Raw genomic sequence first — 23738 nt, forward strand, 5'->3', positions numbered from 1 at the left:
AAAAATAAATATATATATATATATATATATATATATATATGACATTGAACAGTACCTTCAAACCATTGGCAACTGTGCACCACACGTGCAGTCGTATAATATCCTGTTTCTTGAAATGGGAAATTTAAAGATATCGGTCTCTTTTTGCTGGAATGTTTAGATGAAAAAAAGAAAAAAATTACTATTTTTTTTTAAATTTTAATATTAGCGATTAAGTGAATGTTTAGAGGGTGTTTGGTTTTAAAGTGTTTTTTAATATATTAAAATAACATTTTTTTTATTTTTCAAAATTTATTTTTAATATTTGCATTTAAAATTATTTAAAAAATTAATTTAAAATAATTCTTAAAAAAAAAAAACAGTGATTCAATCATTGAGACAAACAATTCCTTGCAGCCAACCACACGATCAAACTAGATGATTGATCGGGCTACCAAACAATGTCTAAAATTTAAACATTAAAGCCAACAATCAGAAAAATTTAATAAATTTTTATCAATACATCCTACTGCTATAAGAATACATCTTAAAGATTATTTAGTAAAAAGCTTAATCGGATTAACATATAAATTAATCTAAAAAAAACTTTAGAGAAAATAGCATGCTCTCAGAATTGTAACATATGCTTGATTCGTATTGTAAATGAAAAATAAATAAATAAGATTACTACAGACTAAAAACTGCGACGTGTTTGACAGAATTAATTGGTAAAAGAATTTGGCAGAGATGTAAGATCAGATTCATCCATATTTATTTAAGAATCAAAAGATAATTAATGGCGAACTTTACTCGTAGCCCGTCATCTACGTCTTGCCATCAACATTCTTAATAATGAGTCGTAATTATCAGTTAAAAGAAGAAGAAGAAGAAGAAGCTTAATTTATCAATTGTTTGGTAATTTTAATCTCATGGAGTCCGTCCATCATGAGTGATATATTTGCATAAAACTATCAGATTTTTACAAATATTTTATGGCTACTTAGAATAATTTATTCAACAACTGAGTTTTAATTGTTCTAAATCTAAGAGGTTGATTTGATGTGTTAAAGAGGTATGCTTGATTACTTGATTTCTTGTATTCGAACTCAAGGCATAATTAATTTAAGAAAAAATTATTAATTTTTAAAGATATATAGATGTAGCCGTGCCAAGAAAAATAAAAGTTTTTAAGCAATGAGATAGAAATTTATCAAAGTTGGATGAAGATTTATCTAATAGCTTAGTTTTAAAATCATAAATTTCGATTCAATAATTAATCAAACTCAAACTTTTCCAAGTAATTCTCAAATTAAAACCCAATTATATTGTGGGGTCAACGCACCTTCAATAGCCCCCTCCATAAGACCTCCTAATTAGATCCCGAAGAAACCATCTGAGCAAGTTTTGTTATTTTTTCTTGATTTTTTTTTTTTGGTATTCCATAATAATTTTGAATTTTATACTGTTTTTTCCTTGTATTTTATGTTAATTTTGAATTTTATACTGTTTTTTCCTTCTTTTTTTTAGATTATGATTTTTCTATTTTGGAAGGGTCTATTTGTATCTTATTTAAAAACTTGTATACCTTATAGGAAGTCGGCTATATATCATAATTATCTTTCAAAAATAAAAACTATGAATTTAAAATTTTTTATGTGCAATCTTTTCTTGCCAATAATTCTATGTTTATTAATTTATTTATGATGGTAACTCAGTTTGTGTTACATATTAAATAGATGTAAAATATGCGTTTTAAAATTATTTGAGAAGGAACGTGTAAGTTGAGACTAAATTTATAAATGATAAACTGTGGATATCATTAATATACTATTATATTGTCTTGTGCTCTACCATGGTTTGAATCAACTTTTTAATTTTTTTTTAAATATTAAGGGTACCAAGAATTTTCTTGACTATATTATTAAACTTGGCTAAATAGATCAATTTTAAAACCTCATAACTTAGATTTTTATCTAACTTGAGTTTCCAATTAAAACATATAGGAGCTAGCTCGAATTATATCAATTAATTTTATGGATTCAAATACATTCTTGATAACCAATAAAACATATGAGTTAACTTTTAAAAATAATTTAAGATGATTATCATGACCCGAATCATAGGTCCGTAACTAGCAATGTAGAAGTGGTATCACAAGAAATCCTTAATAATGTAAACCTCAAAACATACATATGTACATGTAACATACACACACACACACACATTACACATAGTATTTCATAAACTTTTAAATATCTCTCAAAACTAATAAAACAATTTATGATTCAAATTACTTATTACATTTAATAAAATCTAATCTTTGAAATAAAAATCTAAACTTGAATAATAATACAATAATAATAAAGCATCTAAGATATTAAATAAACGAGAATAAGAAAAGCATGGAGGAAGCAAGTAAGACAAATCAATAAATAAAGTAGCAAGAACTCTCAATAAAATGACAACCTTCAACATAAGCTAAGAACCTAAAATAATATTAAAATGAAGAGGTTGAGTTTAATCAAATAACGAGGGAATAATGTTTAATATATATTTTAGTTATTTATAAGTATAAGAAATGAAACATACACGTGCAAAAAACAAAACAAAAAAGACAAATGGATATAGAACTAGAGATAATTGAAGATTATTAATAAAAATATCAGTAGAATCTATAATAAATATAAAAAATACTAAAAAATAACTCAAAATAAAATAACATAAAGAATTAAAGCTCTATGTTTAGAAATCAAAATATAACTATAAAATTAAATTAATTAACCTGATTAATCTTGAATATACCAAAACTGATTAAATCAAATAGACTCAGTTAACTCCAAACTAAAATCAATTTTTTCTAGCACTAAAAGGACGAATCATCTAATAGCTAAAAAACATATAAGGATTCAAATATACTTTTTAAATAAAATTAAAAGGCAACATATATTTTACCCTTAGTTTTTACTTTAATCATTTATTAAAATTCTATCTTAGAAAAAATATGCAATTGGATGCCGGCTCAGTTATATATTTATATATTTATATAAAAGAAGTTCAAGGATCATATTAATTTTTTTAAAAAAATTTAAACTTCAACCCGCAGTTAGATGTGAAGAATAATTTTGAAACAGTGAGAACACCCCTCTTTTATACTTAATAATAATAAAAAAAGGTATAAATTAAAAAGGAGGGAAGTCCCGTGGGGCCACCGGGGAGCGTGCCTTTCATAACTTTTGACCTGTTATCTTGGGTCTTGGCTTGACTACATCCACGCACAGTACTAACTTACGCTTTTTTCTGGTCTCGTGCTTCTTTGACCACTTTTGCTGCTCGCCTTTTTGGGCTGAATCGTGCCTCCTCTATCTCTCTGCCGCCCTCCGTCCCTGCCCCTGCCTCGCCATTAATTAATTGCCGTTTGTTCGTTTCATTAATTAATTAATTAATTACACTTTATGTAAATTAAAAGTTAATGTTGTCATGTCAGTAGTGGAATTGTAGAGGTTTGACCAGTATTCTTTTCTTTCGAGGCAGTATTATTACAGGGTTTTTTTTTAATAGTTAATTATTCTTCCCAAATGTTTCACCCTCTTTCATGGGGAGAGAATGATGCTATTTTCATTTAAAAAAAAAGGAAAGAAAATTAATTATAATTACTTGGATAGTATATAATTATTATCTCAAGGGGAAAAACAACAGAATATGTTCCTTTTATTTTAAAAATAAAGCTGTACCCCTCCCATCAAACACACACACACTAAGAATATTAACTAAAGGCAATCTAGCTCATACAAGGGAAACGTGGAATACTAATTCGAGAAATGGGATGATAGCTGAAGACATCCTCTGTTTATCAAGCTCTTTTTGCCAAATTCATGGAACTGGAAGCTTATCACTTGGAAAATCTAGCTGCTAATTCTGGAGAGGGATGCTGCATGTATTCTGATAGAGGGCGTTCCATCCAAGTGTTTCCACTTGTTTTTGAACTACGTGAACGCTCTTTGACAACATTTATAAGACATACAGTCTTTCATAAATAAATAAAAAAATTTGTGAGGAACACACTCGTGCTGCTCGATAACTAAACTATACCATGCCTTCACGGGTGACCCAACTAATCTTGAAACATGCAATTCCACCCTTTACATCGTTTTCTTTTCTTTTTTAATAGTAATCAAGTTGAATCAAATTAAAATAGCACCATTAAGAAGATGGTGACTGAAAGACTAAAAACTTGCAGTATGAGTATCTTAAAAACAAGAAAAAAAGCAAACAAACAAAAACCAAACTAATTAGACAAGTTTAAAATGTATTTAAGACTTCTAACTAGATCAAAACCTGAATAAATAAAGTTTCTAATTAGGGATTTCAACTGAAAGATCAAACGGTATAAGGTAAGATAAAATATCACATTCCAATTAGGAATCTTGGGCTCGAAGACAAGTCGATTACAAACTAATCACATAGACCAATAAAAGACTCCACAAAGAAGAATAATAGCATGACACTAAAAATTGTCTCTAACCGACCTATACCATTCCTAAAAATTGTCCTTGTATAGACAACTTAAACACTTGAACCAATGCATGAATTTACCAAAAAAATTCCACGTGATGAAACGAATGATTAATAGCCTCAATCCCATCACAACAAAATGACAAAAAGCATCCTTGTAATTAATAATTCCCATCTCATTTAAAAAATCCCAGAATGCTAAAATAATTATTAAATAAGAGCCACATGAACACATCAATTTTAGGAGGTGTATAACTTTTCCAAAGCAAAACAAAAAAAGGAGCCCCTAAAATAGATAAGCTATTTAGAAATTTGCAACTTGAATGAAATGAATAAGTGCTAGAACTATCAAATTTCCATACCTTTCTATCTTTACCTCTAGAAAAACTAAACCACGCTCCATCTTTACCATTAAACTTTCTTATATATAAAGCAAATGGGACTTGAGATTCGTCCTCCAAGTCAAACCGATCGATTTATCATCTAGGCTATACACATCTACAAGCATAACCGGTTGCTGCAAAGAAAGATTAAATCATTTAGGAGATAAATTTTAAAGACGAGCTGGAGTACCTAACCAAAAATCGATTCAAAACTAAATGTTGTTGTCATTGCCTACCTTGAACCCAATGTTGGACTTAAGTGGAATAGCTATGCTTTCGCTTGTGTAAAAAGCTAAAACAATGCCACACCAGGTTGAAGAAAGAGAACCAAAAAACACAAGAAACCCATTAAAAAGATTAGGTTGATACTTTCATAGAATAAATTCTTGCTAACCTCTTGCTGCTCCATTATCTAGATTCCAAACCCATTTAAAGAACAAAGCTAAATTTGTATTATATAAAGACCCCAAAACGAGACCACCATGGTATTTTTACTTAATGACCTTATGTCAAGCCACCTTGTAAATTCCATGAAAAGTTGAAATACCGCTCCATAAAAAAAAGCAATTAATAAAAGATATGACATTAATTATACCATTCAATATATGATAAACAAATATATAATACAAAGATAAAAAAAACTTAAAATTGATTTAATCAAACATATCCTCTTAGTTATGCTCAACATCCTCCCTTTCCATGTACTTAACTTAGCTTTGATAGTAGACAACACTAGTTTTCGAGTAAAAAGCCTACTTGGATTGGTGCCTAAAGACAACCCAATGCATTTATCCGAAAAATAATCATTGTAATAGAAAATTGCACTAGCTAAATCTGAAATGTAATTCTCATCGAAGTTAATCTTATAAAATAACTTTTATAGAAATTAACTTTAAAACTCGAAATGATCTCGAAGTAACGAAGAATTCTCCTAACATGCAACAAAGAAGAGCAATTATCTAGCATGAATATCAGAGCATCTACATATTGTACATGAGTTATATAATTCCTTGTATAAGTTTGAAGATCCTTGAAATAACCCAAATATGAAGCCCTATTAAATAAATTAGTCAAACCTTTTATTGTTATGTCAAAGAGGAATGGGGAAAAAAGGTTCCCTTGCCTTAACCTTTCTCTATAACTAATTCTCTAGTACGAGAGTTGTTGATCAAAATGGCTATTTTAGAGATGGGCAAGCATTCAAAAATCATTTTTTCTCCAAAGAGAACCAAATCCTATATAACTTATAGTAACATCAATATGCACTCATAAAATCGAGTCGAAAGCTTTATGAAAATCCACCATCAGAAAGAACTCGTGACCCCACTTACTACGAATACTATGAAAAACCTCATTAGCTATCATAAATCCATCTAAAATCTGACACCTAGAATTAAAGTTGACTGATTGATACTAATAACTTCTATTAGAACATTTCAAAGCCTAGTAGACAAAAGCTTTGCTACTATTTTTTATAACCCATGAATCAAGTTAATAGGTCAAAACTGAAAGAACTTGTCTGGCCTATTAGTCTTTGAAATCAACACCATAAAAGGAAGAACTAATACCCCTGCAACCTACTAGTTCTAAAAAAATATTTGACCATAAAAAACACATTAGTGTTGATAAGATTCCATATCTTTTTCTAAAAGGAAAATGTGTACCTATTTGGACCATAAGCTTTCGAACCATCACAGTCTCATACTACTTACTTCACCTTCTTCATTGAGGGAGGTCTTTCTTAATAAACTAAACTAACCTCATAAATCTTTTTAAACCTTGAGCCACCCATTTCAATTTATTTATAATTGGGCTTAACAAACATATTAAAATAAGAAGTGACAACAATCTCTTTAATGTCATTTAGAGATATTAGATAGTTCCCATCCTGCTCAATCTTACTAATATTTTTATGGTCTTTCCTCAAACTAGTTGATAAATAAAAGAACCTAGTGTTCTTGTCCTCAAGTTAGCACCAGTTTAATCGAGATTTCTACCTCTAGATATCCTCCACCTTCCTACCAACCTTTCAATGCTTAGAACTCAAACCCTGAAGCTTTAGTTTCTTGGCTATAATCAGACAATAGAAATCATCTAAATCTTCAAGGCTTTTTTAATCATGTTAAATACCTATAATTTTGTGATTCTGATAATCAAAAGTAGACTTGTTCCATTGCTTTAGTTTCTTCCTTAAAATCCCCAGCTTTTTTACCAATCTATAATTACCAGGAAATTCTATACAACTATCAATTCATAGCACCTCAATTCTCCCTTTACATCTTTCATGTAAAATAGAGATAGATATGCGCTTTGCTTTAAATATAGAATTGTTCTTTCATTATTTGCTTAAAAACCGAAGAGTTATGTGGCTTCACTTATGACCTAGCCAAGTTCCACTTTTCTTTTCTTATTTGTTAATATAAGATTTCTATATATTGCATGAAATCTTTAAAACTTAATTACTATTACTTTAATAAATATATAACATAAAAGGGTTAGTTGACATTAGGATTAAGGTAAAAAAGAGGCTAAGTAGAGAGATATTGTTGAATTATTTCTTGATTATAAAGTCAATTGTAAGGCTCATATCTTTGAAAGATAGAGCTCAATGATTGTCCTTTACACTTAATAAAGCTCCACTTTAGGCACTCGATTATAACATCACACAGACCTTTAAAGTTAAGCTTAATTTGATCCCCTTCCATCATATATAAAATACTATTTTTCATACATAACACCTTACTTGAAGGTTATGAGATTGATGTGTAAAGGCATTAGTGTAACTTTGGATTGCTTTTTCGAATCTAATTGAGTGTTTTGAAAGTGTGATAAGAACTAAAGAGTTTCAAAGTGTTGGTTAGATTTGTTTTTCTAATTATTTTCATATTTAATTTCCTAACAAACTTATGATTAAATAGGTTTACAACTTCTTCACTCTTCTACTCCTAATCCTATACAAAAGTGCATTCTTTACGTTCTTTCTTATTTAATCCCTTAAATTTTTTAGTTTTATTCCATAAATCAAAATAATGTTCTCGTTTTCCAATATAATTAATAGATATTTTAATACACTTATCTATCATTAATTCTTTATTAATTATACACTATTTGGATCTTTCTTTCAATTCATTATTTTTTAAAATATATAGTTACACATGATTATCTCCATATCTTTGCCTTATTTTAAATAAAAAAATTCCTCTTTTTGCCTACTAAGGCAATGAATCCTTTTTAATGTTAAAGAATCATCTCACCTAAAAACTTAAGTTGTCACCCAAAAATTGTTAGGTGAGGTTACAAAATATGATTTATATAATTATCTAACATATCTTTTCAAGTGAAAGCCTTTTGAGTTTGAAACTTGTACAAGCCTATATAATCTAATTTTTATCAAATAGAATGGGAGTGCGAGATTCAAACTCGTAATTGCTTGGTCAATAAGACTTTAATACAATATAAAAAAACTATCTTAAGTCAAAAGCTTAAGTGCCTGTTTGTTTTTGCATTTTAAAAATGCTTTAAAAAAATGAATTTTGTTTTTTTTTTTACTTAAAATTAATATTTTTTTGGTATTTTCAAATTATTTTGATATGCTGATGTAAAAAATAATTTTTTTAAATAAAAAATTATTTTAATACACTTTCAAGCAAAAAGTAATTTGAAAAGCAATCATTCCACATTCTCAAACACCTCCTTAAGTTATTAAGTGAGGTCTTAAAAATAGTTTTATATTATCCTTTAAAACATCTTCTCAATTGAAAATCATTTGAACATGAAACTTGTATAGGTTTATATTAACTTGTGCTTAATTAGAATGGGATGGTAAGATTTTAATTCATAACCAATTCATTAATAAAACTCTAATAATATGTCAAAAACCATTTCACACAAAAGCTTCAATTATTAAGTGATACCTCAAAATATAATTTATATAATTCTTAAACATTTTATTCTCTTATTTCTACCTCAACTTGAAATTTTCTTTGATATTTAACTTTGAGTTAATATATTCAAACCATTTTAGAAAAAAAAATATTTTTCATATATAAAGAAGTTTCTCATGCAAGAATCTTCCTTTTAGTGCTTATGAAGACTTGATAACTTGGTTTGGATGTATCAAGTTTTGAAATGTATATGATTGCTCGTCATGCATACTTGCGTGTAAATCTCTTTTGTTTTGAAAAAATAATAAACAAAATATAACAGAACACAAAATTTAGTCATACATAAATACTATTATTAAGAATATTTACCTATACAAGACTATTCTCCAAGATTTAACAAGTTTTTTGTTTTTGAAAGAAAGGATGCAAAAACAAGGAAAATGACAAAAAGAAAATCCAACAAGTTTAAGCATTCCAAGTTGGGTGATTTTTTTTATTGCCTAGTATAGTGTATATATAAGTTTATAGCCCACAACAACATAAAAAAATAAATAAAAAATAGCAAAATTAAATTTTGCACAAAGCAACAAGGTTGCTGTCTTTGACAGCTACTCCTTTTTCTCAACTCTTTTTTTTTTCTCACTTTCACTCTCTCTCTTTTATTTGCTCTCTAATTTATGCCTTTATTTATAAGCATCAATGGTAAAATAATTTGGTTGAGTTATACCATTTTATCAATAGTTACTGTAACTTGTTTGATAATTACTGAATTACTATTATAGTCTTTTGATAATGATACTTTTTTTTTAGAGTAAGTTATAAATACTTCTTTTATAATTGTTGCATATTACTAGCAACAATCCTAACAATTATTCAGTCCAATTTCAATAACTTGATTTCAAACTGTTAGTTTATGATATTTTTCTGTGTATTAGGCCATGTTTGTTTCTTGAAAAATAGTTTTCGGGAAATCATTTCCCAAACTTTCCTGTATTTGTTTGCCATTAGAAAAATTGATCAATGGAAAATATTTTTCGATCAACGAAAAACACTTTTTGATCAACAAAAAATATTTTTCAGTCAAAGAAAAATTTAGATTGGTTTTCAGGAAAGTGTTTTTCTTTTTAGCTATGTTTGTTTTTTGAAAAGTGGTTTCCAGGAAAACACTTTCCAAACTTTTTTGTGTTTGTGTTTCCAGAAAGTGGTTTTCGGGAAATCACTTTCCAAACTTTCTTGTGTTTGTTTACTGTTAGGAAAGTTGGTAAACAGAAAACACTTTCCAGTCAAAGAAAAATTTGGTTTGGTTTTCAGGAAAGTGTTTTCGTGAAAAATTTGGGAGGAAAACACTTTTCAGAAAATTGTGAAAAATCTCTGTTTGTTTGCAGGAAAGTTGTTTCCTTTTGAAAAGTGAATTCAGGGGAAAGTGGATTCCAAGAAAAATAAATTCCTGAAAAGTAAAGTATTTTCCGATGTTTGGTAGTGTTATGAAAAATGAACTGGAAAATATTTCCAGTGTTTGGTTATCTTATGAGAAATAAACTGGAAAATAATTTATTAATATTTTATTTTTCTCAAGTTTATTAAAATAATAAGGAATAAATCTTACAAATTAAAAAGTTGAATAATAATGAAATTGAAAAAAATAATAATTTCATAAATTATCTCAAATAAAATAAATAATAATCAAAATAATAAAGATCAAATCTAAAAAAAAAAGATGAAGAAATTAAAATAATAATAATTAACATTTCATAAACTATTTCAAATAAAATAAATAAAAATCAAAAGAATGAGGATCAAATTTGATAGATAAAAATTTCAATAAAAAAATAATAGAAGAAAAGCAAATAATAATTATAAAAATGAGGACAAAAGTTAATATAAAAATTAAATTTTAAAAAATGAAATTGAAAAATCAATATTAAAAACAAAATATATATAGCAATCAAAAGTTTGAGGATCAAATTTGATATAATCAGCAAATAATAACATTTTTAATTTTTTCACAACTTCCGGAAAGTGTTTTCCTCCCAAATTTTTCAGGAAAACACTTTCTTGAATATCAAGCCAAATTTTTCTTTATCTGGAAAGTGTTTTCTGTTTACCAACTTTCCTAACAGCAAACAAACACAAGAAAATTTAGAAAGTGATTTTCCATAAACCACTTTCTGAAAAACAAACACAAAAAGTTTGGAAAGTGTTTTTTCGGAAACCACTTTTCGGAAAACAAACATAGCTAAAAAGGAAAACACTTTCCCGAAAACTAAGATAATTTTTTTTTGACTAAAAATATTTTCATTGATCAGAAAGTGTTTTCCGTTGACCGGAAAATGTTTTTTATTGACCGGAAAGTGTTTTCCATTGACTAGAAAATGCTTTTTGTTAACCGGAAAATGTTTTTCATTGACCAACTTTTCTAATGACAAACAAATACAGGAAAGTTTGGAAAGTGGTTTCCTGAAAACTGTTTTCCGGGAAACAAACATGGCCTTAGAAATGTTGTTATTTGTTAATTATATCAAATTTGATCCTCAAACTTTTGATTGTTATATATATATATTTTATTTTGAATATTTATTTTTTAATTTTTTTCTTAAAATTTAATTTTTATATTAACTTTGATCCTCATTTTTATAATTTTTATTTGCTTTTCTCTTATTATTTTTTATTAAAATTTTTTATCTATCAAATTTGGTTCTCATTTTTTTGATTGTTACTTATTTTATTTAAAATATTTTATGAAATATTAATTATTATTATTTTAATTTTTTCATTTTTTTTAGATTTGATCTTTATTATTTTGATTATTATTTATTTTATTTGAGATAATTTATGAAATTATGTTTTTCAATTTCATTATTATTTAAATTTTTAACTTGTAAAATTTGTTCCTCATTATTTTAATAAATTTGAGAAAAATAAAACATTAATAAATTATTTTCCAATTTATTTTTCATAATGTAACCAAACACTAGAAAATATTTTCCAGTTTATTTTTTATAATACTACTAAATATTAAAAAATAATTTATTTTCTAAAAATTCATTTTTCTAAAAATTTATTTTTTTTTTAAAATAATTTTTCTACTAGCAAAGAGATACTTGGTCACTAATATTCCAGAACTCTAACTCAGCATGTCTTCGTAAACCACTTCTTCATAGTTAACTGGTAAGTACTTGGACTCTATCTTTGCTTTCATCCACGTGCCCCAAGTCATGAATAGGAGGTTGGCGAGTACGTCCAAGTTGTTCCTCCACACTGTTCCACTAAGCCCGTGCAGCCCCTTTTAACTTCAATTTTATAAACCACCCCTAACTAGGATGTCTCCCTCTTCTGCACTGTCAACCATGATTTCCTTTCGTTCCCCCATATGGACTCTATGATCCTGTGGTGATCAAGCCCTAAAAAAACCCCAACATCACGAGTAATGCTTCTTTCTTCAGTGGTATTAAGACGACACAAAATAGTCCTCATGGTTTGAGTAAGTTGATCTAGTTGTTGCTGCAAGTGCATAGGCGAGGGAATAGGTTCTGTTGGCTGGTTTATGTGGGCAGGAGGATTAGCATTTGTTTGAGGGTTGTGATTAATGGTGTTCGAAGGGCGGGTTTCACAAGCACCAAAAGTCACCGGATTGTATGAATTTCCACTCCGGGTGTCTGGCATTGTTTTGTAAGGATCGTGTGGGGTTTGCTTTGATACCATATGATGCTAGGTAAAATGGAATTGATTGAGAATTCTGCAGTTAAAAGAACTGTAATATTCATTAATCTTCAACACTGTTAAGATCATATCAGATACTGCACAATCTCATTGCCTAAAAGTGGAAATCTATCCCATAATTTGGAATCTCTCCAATAATAATCTTAAAATTTGTCATTTCTTTTACAACAGTTCTTTTCCATCATCACTTAACTATTGTTAATTGTGATTTTAGGATAAACATTGATAATAACTGCTACTATAAAACTTCGTCACTAATTGTTTGACATAAATCTAATGACTCAACCATTGACCAAAGACTTACTTCTCTGATAAACTTTCATGGCTTAGCTACCAGAATTACCCTCCCTCAACATGCTATCACCTCCATTAGACTCCACTCCACTGCCTCTATTGGCTTTGGGTTGATCATGTTGTTTATCAACAGGTTCTTCATGTGCATTCTCACCAGGTTTTTCGTCATTTGCATCACTAACTAGTTACAAATATCTTAAGATATAGCATAATTATCATGTATCTTAGAAATATTGATGCTTACTTCTAATACAAGAATAATGATGATGATAGAATTATAACATCCATGCAGCATGGGAATCAGCCCAATTGGATACGAAGAGTTAATCAGGTTCTTAAGACCAAATGTTTGTTATACAGCTTACTGCATCACTTAATATGCCATTATTAAGATTGCCATTGCTGATATCTGTACTTCCAAGTCCAAGTCCTGAATTCTGTCCCGAAACTGACATTCCGGCATATGATGCTTCATCTCCCTGGATTGTTATAGTTGGTGAGACATTTGGCATCAGATGTAAGTTATGATTATTGAGCAGTTGAGGAGAAGTTAGATGACTCTGAAGAAATTGATTGAAATTACTACACGTCAATGAACCTCGAGCAACCATATCTTCTGCTAACTTCACCTAAAATTATATCATAAACTCAATTAGACAAAATCAAGTTTTGTTAACCTGAACTGAAAGTCTTTCATTTATTTATCGTACAAAAGTCCTGCTTTATGTTCCAGCAGTAGACACACCTTGGCTCTCAAAGCTTCAACATTTGAGTTAAGCACACAACGATTTGTTTCAGCAGTACGAAATTGTTGGGCAGCGTCTGAAAGTTGCTTGAATAGAGATGCATTTTCTCCTGTCAAATGATCAACCTGAGCAAACATGAATCAGGCATGATTTCAAATATCAATTACTCTTAAAGAGATTGGATAGAAAAAGCTATATCTTAGGTAGAACAATGAACTTCTTCCACTTGAACAACAATTTTTGGAAATATAGCAAAAGTGCTGTAAGATGGACATCATGCTCCATTTGATTTTAGAAATGCTTAATGATAGAAACAAACTTTCAAATCCTGTGAAACGAAAATCTGAAATTCTTGTATACAGTCAAAGCAGTCTGATTATCCATCTACTTACCTTTCTCTCGGCAACTACTACTAGCTTCAACTTGTTTAAACAATTCAGATATCCAATTAATACTCTAAACATTAATCATACCTGAATTTCAAGATCTGATAGATGTGCTTGTTTTCTTTTTCTCGATCGTCTAGCCGACTCCCTATTCGAAACCATCCTAAAGAAACAAAGCAACAATCACAATCACATACAGGCAGGATTGACATCCATCAAACATCTGTATTCCAATCTCTAGGAAAGATCAATATTACCTTCTAATACGTTTTATGTCATGAGGGTTTGTGCTCTGCTCAGACAGACCATCTTCATCTGATTGGTCAGGAGACGAAACACTGGCAGCAACTCTAGTTTGGCTATCTTTCACTCTTGGTTTATTAGCAGACATTGGACTGCCAACTGACCAATTTCCAGCCATTAATTAATATTTTAAACCTCAAAAACGAAACATCCTTAAATAGCATACCAGATTAACTGCTAAGCTACATAACTAGATGAACATATGACTTTGGTTTCATACCACGAAGTGATGACTGGGCATCAGTAGACACTGAAACACTGGAATTCTTGGGATTGGTATTTTGAGACCAGAGGAAGCAGGATTCTGTTAATCCACCACAAGTTGAGAAACCATTCACGATGTCCTACATTAGCAGACAACAAATAACTTACTACGAACTTGAGTTGACTACAATGGATTTGCCGCCAACCAACAAAACTGTTTTGATCCACATGCACAGGAACTATGCAATAACATTTTTCTCGAAGAAAGAGAAAGTTACTAACCCGAGTTTTGTTGACAGGGAAAGAAGAAAGATCACCAGATAAAATATCACTGAAGAAGCCATAAGTCTCAGCAGAAAAACCAGCCAATTCTGACTCACTTTTCTTCATCCCATCACTTCCTCCTGCTTTCTGCTCCTCCATTTCCTTGATTAGCTTCAACTCCTGCAGCTAATAATAACGATGCTTATTCTGATTAGAGAAATTAAAAAGAGCGAGGGAAGTGACCAGGGGAGTCCATGGGAGTTATATATAGAGAGCTAGAGATCTTGGAATGAGCAAAGTACAGGTCTTTGCTTGGGAGTTTGGAGTAGTGGAAGGAAGCAAAAGTCGTGCCAAAGTGAAAAAGTTTTGACCTTTACTTGTAATTACGGATATATCCTTCATTTATTTGCTTATTTACCTTCCCCAATCCATTGTTTAAACGCATGGACCGACGCATAACTTTCTTCCTGCATCACTTCTGTTGATAGAAATTAGGGTTCTTAAGTTTTAGAATTATAATTTTAAATGTTAAAAAATAAGTACAGAAAATTATGGTATTTTATGAAAAATCCATAATTCATTAACAATAAGAAAAAAAATAAAATAAAACACCAACCGTGTTTATAAAGAGGTAAAAGGTAATTAAAAACTAAAATTAATTAGAAAAATAATTAAAACAAAATCTTTTAAGTTTAATTTAAATGTCTTCTTAGGCATCGGTTACTTGTAAAATCTCCTAATTAAATTTAAGTTTAATCTAATAATAGAACCTAAAATTATGGTTGTTAATATTGGATTACTTGTCGTACTTCTTCGCGATCATTTCCTTGTAATTACGATGTATAAACACATCCACGATCTATTCCAATCACAGGATTCTTTAACTAATCCGCAGGTTAAGCAGATTACGATTCTTTGTTTGAGTATAAGCATGAAGGCGACATGACCAAACCCTCGTCCTCCATGCCAGGGGATAACTGTGCTGGAGCGAATGGTGTTGTAGTAAATAGAACTCACGTCCAAGGTTTATTATGGAGAAGTCAAGGACAAAGCAATGGAAGGTTGATTTGGACTGCCACCGCCCTTATGACAAAGTTGCTGATAAAATGCTTTATATAATTGGGTGTCGTGCTCAAGCAAGGGAAGATCCACTTAATTTTCTCAAGTGTTTTTTGTTTTTTGAAAAAAGTAATGCTAACACTAATAATATTATTGCTTTTTGCTCACTTTGCCTGCTTTTGGAATGGTTTATACCTAACTTTTACAGTGAATTATCAAGCAAACCCCACGTTGCAGCCACAATCAGAATCTAAAGTTCCTTGCTTCTTTAACTTTCCTTTGCACACAAAACCCATCTAGTGGAGTTTCTTCACTGTTAAGGCACCATAGATTATAGGTTTTTCATGGTTAGAAAATTTTCAGAACAAAACGCGGTTTCTAACTGCGAACCCACCTCGTGTTGTTTATTTCGTAAAGTACGAAAAGATTTTGTGGTTACTTGCACTCCAGTTGTCGAATGTTCCAGGCGAAGAGAATGGACTGCCAAATACATATAATCAGCTCGACAGCCATGTAGTGATATTGTTTTGTATAAAGCCCAAATCCAGAGGGTTCAGGTCAGAGGATTTGGATAGGCTACATAACACATACCTTAATGGGTCTCAGTGTCAAATCTTGCTATCTGCCTAAAAGGGTTCACAAGGACTCAAAGACGTGAACAGACAAATATCTTGTTGGGCCATTAAAGGATTCTAACATCATTTAATCGTTAACTAGCAAAGGAATTCAGGAGCATGAGTTTGGAACCAAAACGCTGTCAAGTGTCTACAGGCTTATTTTTAACGAAAGGACTGGAAATGGAAATCAACATGCAGCACTCAAGCAATGCAAATCTCTTCAGGGCACAATCTTGGAAGATTTGATAAAAAGGCTGTCCACAACCTTGCCAAAGCTGGAGATGGTTTTCAGAGCTGCAGGGAGGAGAGCATCCTTCTTGGGTTCATCAAATATTATGATTTGTCCAGCACCTTGGTCCAGTATCCCAACAAACTTCCTGTCCAGAATCATTTGTGCCAGCTTTTTCTCCACAAAGTCGACAGGCAAATCAATCAGCCCAGCAATGTGTGGAATCTCGACCCTTGAGAAAGGCTCAATATATCTACACAGGTTTAGTTCCACAAGAGCTTCATAACGGGATGAGAGATGATTGTAGATAGTTGGGTCTGTCTCCAGCTGATACCTGTAATCCCGCAGCACCTTTTCAAAGGACCTCAAAGATCGGTTGGAATGAGCATCGGCGACTGCTTTCATGAAATTCAGTTCTGGCCCAAAATATTTAAGGCCTGCCTTAGAAGAAATCAGCCCAGCAACATCTCTAGATTGGTTCGTCATGATCTTGCACAATAGCATGTATTTAAGACTGAAAATTGCCCTTGGGTCTTCAACAGCATTAAGTGCCTCAAATGCTTCAAAGAAATAGCTATAAGCTGTTGTATACTCCTTGTCCTCAGCAAAGAGAATCCCGCTATGCAAATCAATGGCACCTTGTTGAGTTGGTGGCATATAGACAGCATTCGCAGCTTTCTTCGCAGCTGTGAGAGCAGTTCCCGCCTTGTGACGGTCCTTCAACAAATAGTGTAGCTTACTCTCAAGCAAGAGTATTTCCACAAGAAGCCGCTTGTCATCCACTCCCTTTACCTCTTTTACCAAGCTGGTAAGCAGGGCCAGTGCCTCTGAATACTCCTTAGTTTCCACAAAAAGAGCTGCAAGCCTTGTCTCAACCCGCTGCCTCAGGAGAGCACGCTTTTCGGCACGAGCCCACAGCACTAGTTCTTTGCAAAGAGCAATTTGGACATCAGACGTTCCAGGTATTTTGGAAACAGAATCGATTATTCCCCTGACAATTTTGGCAGTTTTAGCCTTTGGGATCACGGCAAAGAAAGGCCTCAACTGAGTAAGAAGAGCGTGAAGATCCTCAGCCATGTTATGTTGTGTGAAAAGGTCCGATAGAATGGTAATAGCCTGTTCCTTTATGCGAATTGCATCCGGAGAAGAAGAAGGGTTTTCAAGTATTTTGTGTAGGATGGAAATGGCCTCAAATGGGTCCTCAGCTTTTGAAGCCAGAGCAATTGAGTCTGTTGTCGCTGGAAGATATGATGCTGTCATAGCTGCAGCTGCAAGACAATTATCACCAGATTGTTTGAACATTGTTGTGAAATAAGTAGTGAAAAATATACAGGAAAATCATAACATGACTATCGAATATTTGCTCCTTGATGACCAAATTAGCTTATACTGCCAAGTAGTGAAAAATATACTGGAAAATCATAACATGACTATCAAATATTTGCTCCTTGATGACCAAATTAGCTTATACTGCCATAAAACTAGATGATAGTAACACCTTGGAGATTCTATTGCATAGGTTATTCATTAAAGAACTAATGACTAAAAACCTCATTTCAGCTACTCAAGCATACTAAAATCTCTCATTCTTTAGGGTATTCTTAAACATAAATGACCCATTGAAGAAACGCAAGTAAATTACTTAACTCCAAGAAGTGTAAAAACCCATTTTACCAAAAACGAAATCTTGAATTTCTGGCATGCATGTTCAATAAAACAACGAAAGGCCAACAACAGAACAAGTATTAACCTCTAAGAAGAGGACTCCATTTTAGTAGTACAAAAGGTCCAAAACTAACAATATTGGTCCACGGATTACAGTGTTTTTTTGGCAAGTATTTACAAATGGGAGCATTTTGGATGCTTCAAAATGCCAAAAGTAACCATCTTTCCAAACAAGAAGATCCAAACTTTTTTTCAAGTTTCCAAAGGTTAGAACTTTAAAATGAAAACACAAAATATGCACGAAAAAAAGAGAGTAACCAGGTGAAAATCAAGGCTAAACCTTTGATCACAAAGAAGAAAGCTAAGATAGAAAATGAGAGAGGAAAATGTGAAGAAATAAAGGGAAAATCAAGCTTACCTTGCAGAAGAAGTAAAGAGAGAGTGATCAGACAGAGAGGGAGGCTCAGACAATCGGCAATGCTAAATGAGGGGCAGGACAACATGCTACAGGTAAGTTCTACACTGGGCTTCTTATGAGCCGCAGAGATATGATGGGCCTTTCGTTTTAACAATGGGTTCTAAATGGGCTGATATTTGGAAGCTGAATCTTAAAGTAAAGCTGATGTTATTGACAATAATTAAGTCGGGTTAGCATTAGATTTTAGCATCAAAAGTTTTAAGGCGTAGATGGCTGGTTAGACATAATTGGACAATCAATAACTTGATGGTAATTTATGGGCAGCAAAAAATGAGGTCCAATACACAATAGATCTTACAGTAAACCTAGAGAAAGTTCATTAGTATATTTTAATTAATTTCATTCATCTTTGAACCCAAAAATGAAGGAAAATACAAAACTACGGAGACGAGACGTAATTAATATCAGATTGAAATGTTATATAAAACACAAACTTGTGTGTGGCACACATGAAAAATTCGTTTCCACTATGAACAGTAATGGCTTCTGCCTCATGCAATGAGTTGATTCGTATTCATTCCACCTTAACAAACATGGGAAATTACACAAAATCCAACTCTCTTACCCATGAAAATTAAAACAAACGTTGTCCATATATATATAGTTTCATTAATGGCATACACACGAACCTCACTTACATATATTGTGAGAGTGAATTATATTACACATTTAATACTTAAATATTAATCTCCTTTAATATCTTGCTGTCATACAAAGTCTCTGATCTCTCCATTCCTATTCATAATCTTTCCTTGTCCATTGCCAAACACAAAGTCCAAGTTGTAAAGCACTGGGACCATTGTGACTGAACACAAGAAAACAAGGACTGGCCCGAATATCCAAAGCAAGAGAGGCATTGCGGAGTAGAAGAGCCTGTTCCCCACCGTGTTCAACACAAACCCCTTCTCTAAGAGCTCGCTTACGTACTCTGAGGTCACCCTGGACATGGGATCTGGTGGAGTATTGATGAGCAGGTTAACTTGGTTCACAAACCTTATGGACGAAGAGTGACAAAAGAATGAGAACATGAAGATGGTTAAGATTGTGACGTATTTTAACGCCACCATGAATTCACCGTGAGCCCCATAAACCGCATCATTTAGTGGCTTCTTCACACTGTATGTGCTGCTTATAATGGCAGCCAGGCCAGCAGATAAAAGGATGGAGGTGGTGGCCATTAGGGTTGATCCCATGATCAAGTTTCTAAGAGTTTGGACTGCCAGTATGTTCTTCTTATCATTATCCTGCATGCCCCATCAAATTAATTTGTTAAACTCTTGTTAGTCGAGATGATTTCCGTGCACTAGCAGAGTCAAAATAATCTATGATCAGATAATTACAATCAGAAAAGAATTCCAAGCTAGTATTTTGTCCTTTACATTAATCGTATGCCCAGTAACTTTGGCTTGATCATTTAAATGGGGCTAAATTTAATTTGATATGTCATAGATGCAATTAGTGCTTTCTGGGGACATAAGATTCATCATAAAAAACAAATGTTTATTTATGACTGGTTTTTCCCTTCTTTTCGCAATGGTGAAGTGAAAGGCAATGATCACGAACTATGAGATCATAATGGCCATATATCTCATAACTCTACAGAGAAAAAGTAGAGAATTATTGGAAGGAAAATGATAGGACGTTGTCTCCCATTGCACCCTGGCTTAATTCTCCATGTACATATGATCATGCAAGCTGTCAACATCTTTGCTAGCATTAATATTGGCCAAATCGACTCAAGGAATATGGGTTTTCTACCAAATTGCACGATGAATATATGCCTTGCTTTCCTTTGCTTTAGAAAATAGCAGCAGAAATAGTTACTGTGTAGGAATCGAACCTAAGGTATACAGCTTGGTGGGATATTTACAGTACCACAAGGAAGGCACGCTATAGTTAGTATATCCTTTTTTTATCTTCTCAAATTCCTTAACAAATATAGTTATGATATTAATATTTCGAAAAAAAGAGAGAGGAATGATTCATATAATTCCCGAATCATATATTGGTGGAAGCTTTTCTTTTCTCTTTCGGGTGGCGGGGTTATATTTCTTTATCATGTGGAATGTAGAACACGGGAATTTCTTTAACAAATTTCTAGCTTGCTATTTTTTATATTCACCTCTTTTTAGGATTAACAATTAAATTGAGCTTGATTCATAATCTAACGCCACACTAAACTTAATAGGCATGCAAATTGACAGAAATGAAAGGGAAAAAAACCATGGTATTCCAATTTTAAAGAATAAAATTTAAAAAATTAACAGTTGAAGTGTAAAAATAATACACTGCTCAAAATGAACAATGCATCGTATTGTATCTAGATGCATAGGGAAATGGGCTACAATATTTTGTCCATCTATTTTAATTTATTCTCTGATAAGATTGCATGCTTGTAATAGGGTATTCTCACTTCTTGTTCTTCTTCTTGGTATTCAACCCTTTTTTAGATGGTTTTATTATTGAATTTTGGTTTATGAAGAAAAAATGGTAAACACCCATCAAATATATCAAATTATGAAATATATATATATATCATTGAAGGTCATAAAATTGAAAGAATTAAGTGCAAATAATAAGGTAGGTAGGTAGCTAGCAAGATCCGGTACCTTCATTATGGCTGAAACCCAAAACCTCCGCCCGCTAGCATTTGTCCCGATGATGGTGGTGAGAGGTTGCGTTCTAACCTTATGCCATAACCAGCCATGGTAAGCCATGGAGATCATAAACCCTAGTGGTACTAGTATAACATCAAGATAACATTTTCTCCACTCCATGTCTAGTTTGTGTGTGAATGCTGATCTGAGGCTTGTATTCTGATCTTCTCTTGCTAGCTTTGTTAAAACTCAAGAACTCTATTTCAAAACTGTCATGGAAGCTACACAGGCACGTATATATATATATATAGAGAGAGAGAGAGAGGAGGAAGGAATGAGCGTATGTGTGTGTATTGAACAAGGAAGTCATGCATGTGGTCTTGTTTGACCGCGTGATTCAACATGCACATAAAGCCAAGAAGAAAAAGGAGGAAAACCCCAATAATATTTGCTGCTTTATAAAAATGCATCTAATGCTTATATTGTCCATTTGTCACTTTACTTTTCTTCACTTTTCATTTTATAAATAAATAAATTTATTTCAGGTATTAATTTATTAGAACCCCAGGCATGTCGTACAACACGTTTGCTCAACAAATGAAATAAACTTGCAAGGGCATTTCTTTCTTATTTTCACAAGAAGGGTTTGATTCAACATTGAAGAGGCTCTGATCTTTGTAGGAGTTAATTACACCATATATGGATATGAAGTGAAATTCCAAGATACAAGGAGACAGAGACATCTATATATATATATATATAGTGATCACTTCTATTAATTTTTTTTGTTCTTGTTCGAAGATATATAGAATTATAATTTACAATGATAGTTTTAAATGAATTTTTCCAGTAATTATGTCTCTTCTGTACAATTAATACAATATATAATCGAATGATACCTTAAAATCAATCTGATTATTAATTTCATGTAAAGAAAATTGAATGAAGAATATTATTAAACGTACGTACTAGCAAAAGAGGATGCCAATATTGAAGGGATTTAGCAAGGCTACTATGCATAGAAAGAAATGAATGGTCTAAAGGAGATCAAGGGAAGGTGGTAATCTGACAAGGCGCAAAGAAGAAAGTAAAATAATAATGGAAGATCAGGTGGATAGATAAATAAAAATAATTGAAGAGGAGGAAGCGACCAAGGACATGCCTTTTTCATGAGATGGAGAGTGTAGGGGAACGTGTATGCGCACTCATCTTGCAGCTGCTCTCTATGCTTAAGCTCATGGATTTTACAAGCTAATTGCGTGTGCTTTTTGCTTGCCATGAAAGCAATATTGTATGCCTATGACCTCTCCTATATGTCTTGCGTGACTATGCTGTCATACACGCACACGAAATTGTTCAAAACCAGTAAAATGCATATTTAAACAACATACACACACTCCATAACCACAAGTAATAATTATTAACCGCATGCTCTCATGATTAAGTTTTGATTAGTTGTTGTACTTGAAGGTTAATATTTAGCCAGAGGCTCTAGAGCAATCATGATCAGATGAGGGAAGCTGCAGGTCCCTCGTCTTCGCCTTGAAATAATGGACTTACCTGTCTTGGAATGCATGATATTATTGCTGTCAAGTAGGCAGGCAATGTTAGATAGATGGAAGATCCAATGGCACATTTCTTGGATAGGGACTCAGCAGTCGAGAATCGTCTCTTGTTATGGGTATGGATGTCCTTTAACTCGCCCTATTTACTGCTACATGCATGTGTGAATTGAATCTGGCTAGCATGAATGTTGGAATCATATTCAGTTTCCACTAGTTATTTTGTCAAAGAGCGCCAGAGTACAGACCATGGAATACACTCATATACCTTCAATTAGAACAAATTCCTGATACTTTCTGGTATGCTAGCTTCAAATCCTCACGTACTGATGATCTGTTCGTCGCAAATAAATTCTCGAATTATTTCTTGTTCTTTATAATATGCTTATCCCGTTTCTTAATTTGCTTTCTTTGAGCATGTCTTTCACGTATCGAAATTAAATTATCTTTCTTAATCGTGTGCATGCGTGCTCAGATATTTTACAAAAAATTATATATATCTATAAACACATGGATTTTAAATTAAGAGAATTAACTAGCTAGTTATTTCACTAATAACACATGGATTAACTAATAGATTACCTTTTTTTTTTATCACATAATAGATCACTGTAAAGCTAAATATTAATTAAAGACGTCCTCTTTATTAATATGGAATTGCTTTTTGATCGTTTTGCTGACCATATCCTTCCAGACAAGAATCTTTGGGATTCTCAAATGTTAATAGCACATTGCTTTCAATTTCAATCTAGTACTGTGAAATGTCTTTTTCATTTAATTGAAGAAGATAATATAATAGTGTTTTGTGTAAAATGCGAGGCTTAAACTATATGACAAATTTAATATATAATATAGA

The 23738-nt window shown here is 31.8% G+C and overlaps 3 protein-coding genes across 4 annotated transcripts; all 3 read right to left on the reverse strand.

The window, feature by feature from the left end:
- Window positions 1-12917: 12917 nt before the first annotated feature.
- BZIP9 (basic leucine zipper 9) lies at window positions 12918-15000 on the reverse strand. The gene is made up of 6 exons (XM_011010376.1): window positions 14694-15000; window positions 14428-14551; window positions 14162-14306; window positions 13992-14067; window positions 13518-13643; window positions 12918-13401 (listed from the first exon to the last, which is right to left on the reverse strand). The coding sequence occupies exons 1-6, from the start codon at window positions 14832-14834 to the stop codon at window positions 13108-13110; spliced, it is 906 nt and encodes a 301-aa protein (XP_011008678.1). The 5' UTR covers window positions 14835-15000; the 3' UTR covers window positions 12918-13107.
- Window positions 15001-16320: 1320 nt separating this feature from the next.
- LOC105113997 (26S proteasome non-ATPase regulatory subunit 11 homolog) lies at window positions 16321-19011 on the reverse strand. Of its 2 annotated transcripts, none has more exons than XM_011010379.1 (2): window positions 18664-19011; window positions 16321-17842 (listed from the first exon to the last, which is right to left on the reverse strand). In XM_011010379.1, the coding sequence occupies exons 1-2, from the start codon at window positions 18746-18748 to the stop codon at window positions 16572-16574; spliced, it is 1356 nt and encodes a 451-aa protein (XP_011008681.1). In that variant the 5' UTR covers window positions 18749-19011; the 3' UTR covers window positions 16321-16571. The 2 variants fall into 2 exon arrangements, with proteins under 2 accessions (XP_011008681.1, XP_011008680.1); XM_011010378.1 differs by having other exon boundaries at window positions 16321-17848.
- A 161-nt stretch (window positions 19012-19172) lies between these two features.
- Window positions 19173-21631, reverse strand: LOC105113998 (uncharacterized). The gene is made up of 2 exons (XM_011010380.1): window positions 21333-21631; window positions 19173-19967 (listed from the first exon to the last, which is right to left on the reverse strand). The coding sequence occupies exons 1-2, from the start codon at window positions 21498-21500 to the stop codon at window positions 19431-19433; spliced, it is 705 nt and encodes a 234-aa protein (XP_011008682.1). The 5' UTR covers window positions 21501-21631; the 3' UTR covers window positions 19173-19430.
- Between the last annotated feature and the right edge of the window lie 2107 nt (window positions 21632-23738).

Source organism: Populus euphratica, unplaced genomic scaffold (genome assembly GCF_000495115.2).
Source record: "Populus euphratica unplaced genomic scaffold, PopEup_1.0 scaffold476.1, whole genome shotgun sequence".
Classification (NCBI taxonomy): domain Eukaryota; kingdom Viridiplantae; phylum Streptophyta; class Magnoliopsida; order Malpighiales; family Salicaceae; genus Populus; species Populus euphratica.

Excerpts from the sequence above, each read along its gene's own strand:
- BZIP9 (XM_011010376.1), bottom strand. The coding sequence starts at position 14,834 with ATGGAGGAGCAGAAAGCAGGAGGAAGTGATGGGATGAAGAAAAGTGAG. Across the intron at positions 14,552-14,693 it reads TCCCTGTCAACAAAACTCGG|GACATCGTGAATGGTTTCTC; the intron begins GTTAGTAACTTT and ends CTGCTAATGTAG. Across the intron at positions 14,307-14,427 it reads TGCCCAGTCATCACTTCGTG|TTGGCAGTCCAATGTCTGCT; the intron begins GTATGAAACCAA and ends GAAATTGGTCAG.
- LOC105113997 (XM_011010378.1), bottom strand. The coding sequence starts at position 18,748 with ATGTTGTCCTGCCCCTCATTTAGCATTGCCGATTGTCTGAGCCTCCCT. Across the intron at positions 17,849-18,663 it reads CTCTTTACTTCTTCTGCAAG|CTGCAGCTATGACAGCATCA; the intron begins GTAAGCTTGATT and ends ATTGTCTTGCAG.
- LOC105113998 (XM_011010380.1), bottom strand. The coding sequence starts at position 21,500 with ATGGAGTGGAGAAAATGTTATCTTGATGTTATACTAGTACCACTAGGG. Across the intron at positions 19,968-21,332 it reads GGGTTTCAGCCATAATGAAG|GATAATGATAAGAAGAACAT; the intron begins GTACCGGATCTT and ends TGGGGCATGCAG.